Source organism: Ailuropoda melanoleuca, chromosome 6 (assembly GCF_002007445.2).
Source record: "Ailuropoda melanoleuca isolate Jingjing chromosome 6, ASM200744v2, whole genome shotgun sequence".
NCBI classification, from domain to species: domain Eukaryota; kingdom Metazoa; phylum Chordata; class Mammalia; order Carnivora; family Ursidae; genus Ailuropoda; species Ailuropoda melanoleuca.
In genome coordinates, this window is record NC_048223.1 from 36,317,281 (window position 1) to 36,329,333 (window position 12,053).

At 40.7% G+C, this 12,053-nt stretch overlaps 1 protein-coding gene across 2 annotated transcripts in view; it reads right to left on the reverse strand.

Annotated features, from left to right (window-relative positions):
* Positions 1-12,053, reverse strand: part of WDR48 (WD repeat domain 48) — a 44,822-nt gene that overhangs the window by 16,885 nt on the left and 15,884 nt on the right. For both annotated transcript variants that reach the window (XM_002930123.4, XM_034662213.1), the window contains exons 4-11: positions 11,225-11,307; positions 10,980-11,109; positions 8,970-9,058; positions 8,479-8,580; positions 4,157-4,381; positions 2,386-2,460; positions 1,200-1,302; positions 161-258 (exon numbers count right to left, since the gene is read on the reverse strand). In XM_002930123.4, coding sequence (XP_002930169.1) covers positions 161-258; positions 1,200-1,302; positions 2,386-2,460; positions 4,157-4,381; positions 8,479-8,580; positions 8,970-9,058; positions 10,980-11,109; positions 11,225-11,307 — 905 coding nt within the window. The remainder of the gene's footprint in view (positions 1-160; positions 259-1,199; positions 1,303-2,385; positions 2,461-4,156; positions 4,382-8,478; positions 8,581-8,969; positions 9,059-10,979; positions 11,110-11,224; positions 11,308-12,053) is intronic.

Here is a 12,053-nt window from a genome sequence, read left to right on the forward strand (position 1 = left end):
AATACTCGTATAAAAAGTATCCACCCCCCCAAATAAAGTATTATTGTAACCTAATCTTAATTTACATACTTATTACCTTGGTTATTTCATATATATTATAATAAAAAATAAAGGGGATACATGATCCAATAACTCATATTTAATACAAAAAGTTACTTACCTTCAATACATCCCAATATGCCACATTATTATTGGTATCTTTGGTTAATATATGTCTCTTATCATTAAGAATGTGGCACTGAATAATACTCGCACCCCCTAAAGGAAAAAACCCACACAATTAGCAAAAACAATTCCCTATTTAAATTCACCATATAGCAGTAATTTCTCATTGGCGTGAAACAGAAATCATACTATCCACCAGAAAGGAGAAGGTGAGTCAAAAGATACACGTACAGTAATATATACATGTATAATTATATCTAAGGCGGTTTAAGGCCAACTAAAGCAAAACTGTCCGATTTTAAAAAGAGATTATAGATGAAAAAACTCCCTCCTTCGAGGGGCTACTAGTGGAAAACTGTTAAGGGCCAACAGTTTTACACGCTGGGAAAAGTTCAAATGATGACAGGAAACCTCTGGATCAGTCCCGTCTCTAACTTCTGCCTCCTGCATGGACATGCGATTCTAAAGATACAGGCACGGACAGGGAACTGCAGCTGAGTGACCGTTCGGTATTCTACTCCTCACGCAAGTGTTCAAGTCAGAGTTACCACTACCAGCTGGAGCACAGAGAAGTCGGGGACCAGATATGGCTTGTGCCAAAACACAACATGCAACCCCATATATTTTATAAAGTGGTTGTTGGCTCGACCCAGCCATGACTATTCTGATGCTGGGCAAAAAGATGACCTCAAGAAAGTCCCCTTTTTAGGCAAGTATTGCATGGTGCACTGGGTGTTATATGCAACTAATGAATCATCGAGCTTTACATTGGAAGCCGGAGATGTACTGTATGGTGACTAACATAATATAATAAAAAATCATTAAAAAAAAAAAAAGTAAGTCCCCTTTTTAAAGTCACTAAATAGCGTTTTAAAAATATTCTTCTTCTATTAAAAATAAACCAATACACTGTGTCTTCTGTTGACATCAGAATTACATTTAAAGGAAGGTCACCGCCTTTATTTTTGTCAATCTCTTAATAACTATAATTAGCCTCAGTAAAAGGTATAATACCTTCCACCTTCCTTACTCACCTTTAATAACCTGGTCAGGCTGCGTACAAAGCGGTGTTATAGGATTTGTACAGTCATTGTCATAATCTCCGGAGGCTCTAAAATTATGAATTCCTTTCAAGGTCTAAAGGAACAAAATTCATTTTTTAATCATTTTATGCTTTTTAAGCTTTGCCAATCTGTTTAACGTGGCAAGAAAAACAAAGAACAAACAAATGAGAAAAACCAAAACGATAACATCAACCAAAAAATATTTAAAGTACAATTATCCACCATGATTTCAAGAAACAAAACACGTATTAATACTGTCTTTTTGGAGGGAAAAGAAGGCACTTTTCCAGGTAAAGCTATGTTGATCTCATATTGGCACAATGAAATTTAGACAAGATATATAACATTTTGTACAAGTACCGAGAATGCCCACTTGACTGGTGTACAAGCAGAAATAAATGGAAACACGCTCTCTTTTGTTATCCACATAAAGTCTGGTAAGCAAGGAAACTTAAATCTTCTTTCAATAACATTTAAGAATTAAAAGCACTTTTAATGACTTCTGCTTATCCTCTATTTCTATCCCTGTTCTTCATACTGTGAGGAAAAAGGAAATGAATTTGAAAGCACAATTTTTCTATTTTCTCTTACACTTGGAAAAAGAGAAGCCTAACAAGTGTCCCATCCCTGCCATGTTGGTACAGGTATTTCCTGCTATCCAAAAGTAAAGTGTTCATATGAAGCCTTTTATAAGCCAAGATGTAGTGTAAAGACAAAGAAGCAATCACCATTTCATAAAAGCAAAAATTCTGTTCTGATTTCTTTGGGTTAGAGAAAATGGGTAATAAACAATGGCACAAAGCGAACTTCCAGATAGCGGGGGAAACCTGGACCTGGGCTGCCTGTTTTCAAATGCAGTTTTGTGAGCTCAGATGCTGTACTAACATTTATTGGCTTATCAGGCAATAGTGCCTATTCCAAGCACATCAAATGTCTGTCTTGGCTCCTGACAAAGAAGTCAGAAGCTTCATCCTGACTATTATCTTAACTTTAGCACAATCCTTAGGATCACTCAGAGGCTTTCAGATTTCTGCCACATTCGAAAGCATGCTGAGCATCAGGTTCACCCCGAGCCTTTGCTACTGGCATCTGGCAGGTCTGCGATAACAAACCACATGTTCACCAACCTTGGCCAGGGATACAGCGGTTCGCTTACCCATTTATTTACTGTAGACTTAGTCGTGGCAACCCAGATTGCGGGAGGGGGATCAGCTGATCTATCAAGCTCCATCTGAAAACAAAGCACAAAAACACTGCTCTGTGGAATGCTGACTCTCCTGAGCTGCTGGGACTAGCTGTAGATTATTAAATATCAATTCCTTCGTTCCATGTTTGTATGCTGACTGCACCGTGGCATGCGTTAAAAGCTAGGGTTGCACAGAAAAACGAGGGAGTGTCTCTGCTAAAGGAAAGATGACCTTTTATAAATGTAATAGGGGTGACTTCTCACCAAAAACAGCAGCTGAAAGTTTCAGTGTGTTTTAAATTAAATAGTTAAGGGATCCATATGTGTAGTCAAAAGGGTGACTTACCATGATTTTGTTTTTGTTACTCTTTTGTTTTGTTTTCATGTTCTTTTTTAATAACAAGGAATAAGTCTCTTTTTCTCTTTGAAAATGTCTGTAGTAAAAAAACATTCTAAAGTAGCAAAAGTGAAAAGTACCCACATAATTCTCCTCCCTCACCTAAGAACAGTACACCTGTGAACAGTTTACCGTGTGCCTTCTGTATTTTTTAAATAGTACACATATAGAAATATGTCCCTACACCCATGTATATAGATAGCACGCACATGAAATCCCTCTACGGTCAGTCATCCACTGTTCTTCCTGTGCCAGGAAACTGAAGGTTGGGAGTTGTGGGACAGGCCAGACTCCTAGCAAGTAGGAATCCTCTTCAGTTCAAAGTGATGTTTCTTCGCACACACAGTTATGTCGCCACTAAGTTCTTGCACCTTTCCTCCACAGCCAAGAGATCCTGGCAGCTGCAGGACTCACAGCGCGGTGTTTCTCCTCCCAGCAGCCTGCTTCCTGCACGCAGGCTCTGATTTCAGTCTCAACTCCCTCGCTCTCCTCGGATTATTGGTTTTGTCCTCTGGAGGGGCGCCACCTATTTTAAAGAGCCAAAATAGGCCAGGATGTGTGTGCTCCTAGGCCACAGGCATCCCCTCGACTGTCTCATTTGACCTTTATTCCTTTTTTCAGCCCTTCCTCTTATACTGTGGTCTGGGTTTCAGGCCACTTAGTTTCGTGGGTATCTACAGTTGTTTCTTGCTTTTCTTGTTGTGTTTGGATGACTTTTGTGAAAAGGAAGTACTGCTGTCCTTATGCCTCCATTTTAAATCTGTTAAGCTCTTCACTATGGTTTTAATGTGTAATTCTGAGATTATCAGGGAGGCTGAATAATCTTGTCATATGATGATAAGGCCATTTCGCAGTCCAGGCTTCACTCTCAGCAGGTGTCAGCATGGATGACTTCTCGAGTACCCTTTCACCCATGCAGCAGATGCTGATCAGCAATCAGGCCTACTTTGAGGCAGTAATGGTTTGGAGTATGAGCGGGCTTGTTCTTTCTTCTTCTGGAGCAACTCTTCCACATCCTCCCTCTTGAGGCAGTGGACACACTTGTGCTTTGCTGTTGTCTGCTCACAGATACCTCAACTCATCACATTCCTCCACTAAGGACAGATCAGGAAAGCCAAGTGCGCTCAGGAGCAATGTGAGGCCATCGCACCAGGATTCGCCAGTGGGACAGCGACATGTCACTGAGGTATCCAAGAAGTCACAATTTCTTCTACAAGTGACTAATGAAAATTAAAATATCTGTTTTTACAACCCCACAGCCGATTCATGCTTTAATACAGATTCTGACGGATTTAGCTAGCACATGTAACAATCTTAACCACAAAACTAAAATATAGGATATACCTTGAGAACTGGTGCTTTTTCTTCACAAATTAGTACCCGAATGTCAGGGTTTCTTAAGTCTGTACAATAAATCTTTCTGTCCCTTCCTCCAGAATACACGTGCGTGAAGGCGTCATTGACTTGCAGAGCCCAGACACCTTCATCATGGACTCGGTACGTCGCTATACATCTTTGCTGGCCAAGGGACCAAAGGCGAATTGTCCCATCAGAACTACCGGAAAGGCACTGAAAACAGAGAAAGTTAAAGTCAGAAAATGTCCCGGCCAGAAAAGTTCCTGCTTTGCTGTGCTCTGTACTTGGTGCCTCTCCTGACCACACTGTCAAACATCCACCTCTAACAACCTGTATTTCTGCCTCTGATAAAGACCTCTGATAAGCATGCACCACAGGCTAAAATGACCAAAGGCAACAGGACATGCTCAAGCAGGGGAAACTTCTGAGCTAAACTGCTTTTGTCCTCTCCTACCTGGCCACATGCAGAATCAGCAACCCCTGGGAAGTTGTTAAAAATGCAGATGGTCTGATTCCAAACCTAATGACACAGAAATCCTGGAAGGGCCTAGCAATCTGTGTTTTGATAGGCTCTCCAGGTCATTCTGGGACACTAAGGTTGAGAAGATTTGCACTAGGCCAACAGGCCTTCTGGAGCCCTAGGTCACACCTCTGTCTCAACCCTCCCTCATGGAAATGGATTCCTAATGGCCTGCCAGGTCTCTGAGATTCTACTAATAGGGAGTCAGAAGCAAAATCTAGTCCCAGGCTTACCACTCACTCTGTGACCTTGGATACTTCCCATCTGAGCCTCAAGTTCAACATCTATTAATATAAAATGCGGACCTTTAGCACTCAGAGTTAACATTAGCAATTCTGAAACTTTCCAAAGGCTCAGGAGCATCAACTACACAGGAGCTGCTGGCACACAAATCAGGGCTGAGCACACTGTGACTCTGACAGAAAGAGGCTGAAACGGCCTCCCCACGTTCACATGCAGCATGCCTGGGGTTCACTACCAGTTACCGTGGTGACTTGCAGAAGACAATAAAAAGTTACTTCTTTGGGGAAAAAATGGCCTCAAGAAGAAGCAACTGCTGGTGCTGGTGTATGAAATTAAGTAGGCAAAGAGCTTCAAAGAAGAGAAGATGGTTGTGGGCTTGGAGATTCCAAAAGTGTTTGAACAGATGAGGCCTTCAAGAATATTATGATTTATTGGCGTGCCCTGTGACTGGAAGGGGCCTTTAGAACTCTGGATGTGTTTAATTAAATGAACACCCACTAGGAGACTCCCTCATAAGTTGCCAGGAGCATTAGTGTTTTAATCCCCTATTCCAACTGGTTTACAAGGCAACCAAGAACCTAACCAACAATGAAACTGTCTGGAGTAAGTTACAAGCACTAAGTTATAAGCAGCTCTCCAAACATGCCTGGGGGAGGATCCATGCAATCTCATGGAGAGAGGACAAGGAGGGGCTGCCCTGTCCAGGAAGAGCTGCTACTCTGAGGTGGCAAAGCTGTTAGTAGAGCTTTGATCCCTCAGATCCTAGGCCATGTATCTATAGGGAGTAAGGTCTCACAACTTTGGGATAAGGAAAGCTAAGGTGACGGGTTGGAGTCCTCATTGTCTAGGCAACTTGCACCAGGGAAGAGGTAAGTTCCAAACCCAAAGCGTACAGCCAAAAGCAGATGAGGGAACAGAGCTGTATCAACTCTGATAGTGAACACAAAATAACCTCTGATGGTAACTGTATTCTAAGTCTGCTAAAAAGCCAAGTAGACAACAATTACTTTTACAGTACAATGCTGGCAAACTTCTTTGCAGTGTTTGGTAGTATGGTTGAAGGATGTGCCTATTTAATAGGAATTCTAGTGCCTGCGACCTTGCAGAAGCTAGAGTAATCATCAAACGTTTCCCACTACCTCCACCCTTCCACTGGATAAACGTGGAGACCCTGTCATTAGGAGGTAATTCTCAGGACTAAGACAGAAGGACCTGAATATTCTACTACATTAGACTTAGGGGCACAGTCTACAGCCCTGATCACGTCGTTGTGCTTTTGCCAACAGAAACGACGGGGGTCAGTGTATTGACGCCAGGTGGCTGTTGACCAACGTGTTGCTGGGATGGTCACTCATACACAATTATAACTGCCAACAGACAGCAGCCAAGTGGGCAAGGTAAGTCGGGGCAAGGAGTGGCTTGATGCTTAAAGACCCCTAGAGTTTAGGCTAGGTTCAGCAGGACTTCAATTACAGGAAAACCCTGTGAGGGACACATGAGGATGTCACTGACTCAAACCAAGATGGCAGATTGTCCCAGTTCCTCAAGCAGTTGCCTGAGCAAGTATAAGGGATAAAATGTCTGGTGCCTCAGCCCAGTAATGTTGGCACCAAGCAAAACAACTGCAGTGGTGACAGACCTCAAACAGTAAGATTTGCTAAATAACAACAACACAATGAAGGGGACGCCCATGGGATTCACTGGCCTGTTATACATATCTTATCACAAGTCCCTGACTTATGAAGCCACCAGAGATCCTACACGAGAAGCTTGCAGGGCAATTCTGGGGATGCAGTACATGTTCTGGTCCAGTAACTGTTAACTACTTCTCTCGCATATTACAAGAGTTTGAGAATCAGTATGTAAAGGTTTCTTTTTCCTCCTTTGACCCAAACAAGGAGTTATTATTGCTGTTTTGTTGATCAATTCCCTAATATAAGTGTGTTGTGTAGTTGGTGGTTAAGTTTACATTTCGCCTCTGGCTGCCAGTAAGGAAAATGGATGGAGGAGGAACTCGAGGAGGGTGGTATCTGCCTAATTATGCGCTCTACCGCCCAAGGGCAGCCTTCCAAGCAGTCTGCTTTCAGTAAGTGGAGCTGACTTCACATGAAGTGTACCTGTAACCATATGTGCTACTTAAATTATCTTAGTTTAAAAGCACATTCATGACTATGTAGATACAGGAAACAAGGCAAGGAGTATAGTAGCAGGAGGAGCTTTAGAAAGTCTGCCAGGCCCACAGTCTCCTTCTGAAAACCATCTTGTCCACAGCCCTCTATTTCAGGACCCATGAAGACCATAGGACACAGCCAAATCCTGAACGAAGCCCATAGAACAAGGCGGAGGCAGCCATCTCACGTGTAGCCCAGCAACTACACTGCAAAACAGTGAGGAGTGGACCAAACTGGGCTTCTTTGACTCCCATGAAAATGGGGCTGTAGAGGAGCTCAAGGGTGCTAGAAAATGTCACAGCCTACAGACAAGAATATACTTACTACTTCTAATCTTCTTACCAACTACACAAACTAAATATTATGGTCCCTGCTTTGCAGAGGAGTAAACTAAGGACGAGTAATGTGAAGTTCCCTCCTCAAGGTCACACAGTACATTAACATCGAGATCTTTCCGCATCTCCAAAGACCTCCATGGGCACCTTCAAGCCTCTCTTTGCCTGGTTCTGAAAATGAGTTCCTGGTTTTGCTAGTCTTCCCAACCTTCCTCTCACCTCTGGAGACAAAGGTTTCTCTAATTCATGTGCAAGGCAGTTTCTATGACGTAATTTCCATAGGAGTGATGGCACCTCTCATCGCACCACCTCCCTACTCTCCCTTTCCTAACTCACTCACAATCAATTCCAGTTAGCTCTGGGCTTCTCCCTGGCCCAGGAGAAAACATTGCTGGGAGAGGCAGGGGTACAGGGTTGGGGTAGGTCTTAACTGAAAATGGTGCTTAGTTTTTGTTTTTATTATCTACATTGATGAAAGATCATTTTCCCACTGCTACAGAAGAAATCGAATTATGTACCCAACAAAGTACGAGAGTGCCAGTACATGTTCAAACATTACCAAAATGGTTTTTTTTTTTTTTAAAATGCTGACTCTTAAGTATTATGTCCGATCACTAAACTTATAGACTGTAGCTACATAGTCAAATGAGAGGATTTGCCCAAAGTCAGACCCACTGTCAGGAAATTTCCCCTTAATTCACTAGCACAAAGCATTCAATACCAAAACTTCCTTCTGCTTTACACAAAGTAACATTTTAATTTTATCCTATACACATCATAACTGCATATACTTATTGGCATTAGAATTATTCTGAGGGAACATTTTGTTTGGCCTTTATTTAGAAGTGATGCAAACAATAATTTCAAAACGTGGATTACTATTACAAACAACTGAATATTTTAAGAATTTAAAAGTAGATCACAGTTTATAATACATGTGGCTTTGGGTTGAAATCAACTTAAGCAACAAAGCAGGGAAGTTTCTGGTGCATGAAATTTTGGACAAGGTCATTAGGTAAACGTGCACATGCAAGTGCATACCTGTGAACCATCTCTGTTCAACAGCAGTGCTTTGACATTGTCTGTGTGTCCTTTCAGCTTCATTAGTTTTGCACATGTTCTTGGATCCCATACCCTTAAAACCTGTGTATTTTAACAAAATATTACACAAACTGAGTATACATATGAACAAATTTCAAAGATACATGATTTAGAAGTCAAGTGACAACCATTATATTCTGAGAAAGAAATATTGTTCTGCCAATGGACACTGTCTGAGGCCCCCAATCTTTTCAGGTAGGAGGAAGCCTTTCTAACGTCAACGAATAGGCCTCCCTCACCATCCACCCCACCCTCATCACCACACATGACAGTAATTAGATAGTTATATTCTCGTTTGTTCAAATAAAACCTTTCCCTTAGCACCCACCAGGCAAAACCTTGGTCTGTATATTTAGTAATTACACAGATCAAATTATTTTGGTGTTTTTTGTTTTCCAGTGTTAAAATATACCCATTAAGCTCCCCCTTACCTTCTCAGTGGACCCTGATACAATGACTGTTCCCAGTTGATTCATTGCCAGGCTATAAATGGAATCTTTGTTCCCACTTAAAGAAGAAGCTATTAAGGATAAATGAAGCTAAATGTTAACAAAATCATCATTCGGCAGCTAGTCAGCAAAAAAACATAAGTTTAATTATACCGTTTAGAAAATCTTATCTTTGTGAGTGCTCTAAGGAAAAGAAGTCTAGCTATGATAGAGGTCATTCTAAACAAGGTTGTTATCAAAGTCTACATCTTTTCTAGATTTGAGCATACACAAGTGCTCAATAAATATTGGCTAAACTGAATTGCACTGCCATTTAAAAACTATCCACATAAGTAACGTATTTTCAAGGATATACATGTGCCAATAAATATGAAAAACATGTCCAAACTCATCATTTTCAAGGAAACACAAATCAAAACAAAAAATATTATTTCACCTACCAATTCAGATTTTCAACAAGCTAATAATTCTCAAAAAACAGTACAATGGTACTCTCATACATTACTTGTGGGATAAGTAAACTTGTTTGGTACAGCTCTTGGAAGGACGTGAGGCAATGTGTAGCAAGAATCATGTTCATGCTCTTAGATTCAGAACTCAGTTTCACTGAGGTGAAAAAAGTTGCATATAAAACGGTCTATAGAGTATGATCCTAATTTTCAATAAAAAATAAATATAAACAGACATACTGAGAAGTTATGAGTTAGGCAGTTAATACATATGTTTAGAAAATGATTATAGTAAGCACTCAATAAATAAATGTTAGCTATTAGTATTTCTATAATCATAAATAAACCTGTGTGGTAACCTCTGCAAACAATTCTAAGCAAGATGTATCTGTTGCAGAATCTGTAACCCTAAGCCTGGTCTCTGACCTTGGGACAATCCTGACTTCTTTTGCTTTGTTCCCTCTTGTTAGTGTTTCTTTGAGGCAGACCCTACATCTAGAGAGAACTGAATGATGGGTCATGATAGCCCTCAGCAGGGATCAGTTACTGAATCACTACAATCACGCACTGGTGAAAAATCAAGGAGAACAAGAGAAGGGTAGTATTTAGAGCTTTCGTATTTCCTGGGGAAAAGGGCAGAACAATACTCAAGAAATTATAAACATCCATTCTCCTAATTTGCCCTTCCCGGCACATCCTAGATTACATTATGATTGTTTCAGCTATGTCAATGTGAGTATTCCACAGTCATGACAAATTGGACCTGTATGTAGGGATCTAGATAGTTCAGATCCTGAACACAGACTTTCCAGGCCAGGCTTAGCCAAAAATGTACTCCTAAGCGTCCCTTCTGCCACCTGGACTAGAGGACTCTGGTAGGTTGAGCCAACTGTGAGGCTAAGTTTCATATCTAGACTTGTTTGGGTCTGACCTGGTAATCTGAGATCTCTTAGTTGATGAGGCACCCATGCTATTAATCTAATGTGAATGTCTCTGAATTGCCTCTGGAGGCACCCAAACTCTCTGAACTCTTCTGAAATTGGCTGGATTGTTTAGGGTGGCTCTGAAAGGGACCGATTTGGAGGACTTTTCCTTTCCTTTGGGCATTCTCCATCTTGGCCATCAACTCAAGGGCTCATAAGACATAGTAACACTTACAAGAGTCAGAAACTACCTACTTTGTCAAGTAATCGCCACCTCTATCAACAGTATCTGCTGAGACTGTGGCTTTGGGCCAGGCAATGCTGTGGGAGGTACAAAGTGGTGATAAGACAGATTCTTCTGCCCTGAAGGAACTTACGTTTTAGCTAGGGAGCTAAGACATGCACATATATAAAAATAACCAGGTTACACCTGAAGAAGTTACCATTTTTAGATTGCAGTGAGGAACTAGCTCCTTATTGTTCAATCATACTCTTAGGGCTAGAACACTGTAGGTAGAAGCACTCTCAAAATATGAACCACTGTCTTGATGCAAACCTATCAAAGATGTTTCATAAACCATTCTTTATTTAAAGGAAGAAATTTTTTTCAAACACCTTACTTGTGACAGTGTTATTTGAGGCAGTCAATGCTGTTAGAGTATTCACATCCCAAAGGAATATTTGTCTGTCCAACCCAGCTGAAGCTACCAGTTCTTTATCCTTGGCATATGCTAAGGCCTTTACATAATCCTGTAACAGAACACACATACAACTATCTACTAGATCAGTAAGAAAATGAGACACATAAAGTAGCGAGATCTCAGTATCACACCAGAGACACCGAAAATTATGCTTGTTGTTTTACCTTATGTGTCCTTAGTGTTGACATGCAAAATCCCTTATGTGCATTCCACACTTTCACTGTCGTGTCAGAAGAAGCAGATATTACTAGAAGAGGCAAAGAATAAACAAACTCAAGTAGTAAGACTTTTACCATTTTAACAATTTCACAATTATAACAATGCAACATACTTTCAAACTAATGCTTATAGACACACATATATACTTGAATATTTGTAGTATTCTTAACATTAATTCAAGTATCTGTTAATGTTCATACACACACACACACACCTAAAAGCTCTTCCTAGAACCTATTGTATTTTGTCCCAAATATTTATTTATTTAAGATTTTATTTTTATTTCTCTGAGAGAGAGAGCACAAGAAGCGGGAGGGGCAGAGGGAGAAGCAGACTCCCTGCTGAGCAGGGAGCCTGATGCGGGGCTCCATCCCAGGACCCTGGGATCATGACCTGAGCTGAATGCAGATGCTTAACCAACTGAGCCACCCTGATGCCCCCTCAAATTTATTTTTTTAAATAGGCAAACTTTTTTTAATGTTCCTGTTGAAGGAGCAACTAATCTGATTGAAAAAAATTTCTCTAACACAGACTACAAATCCAAAAAATGGATCTTACCATAATAAGAACGAAAAGAGACGTCAATAAGGCTAAAAGAATAAATATTGTTATGACTCTATATATAGTTCGAACGCAGAAAAAATTAATCTACAGTGCTTAGAAGACAGGAAAGCAGTCATCTTGGGGTATAAGGAAGTGACTAAAAGGATAGTCCAAGGGTGCTTCTGGTAATCTGTATGTAGACATGGGTATTAACCTTAAAAAATTTACTAA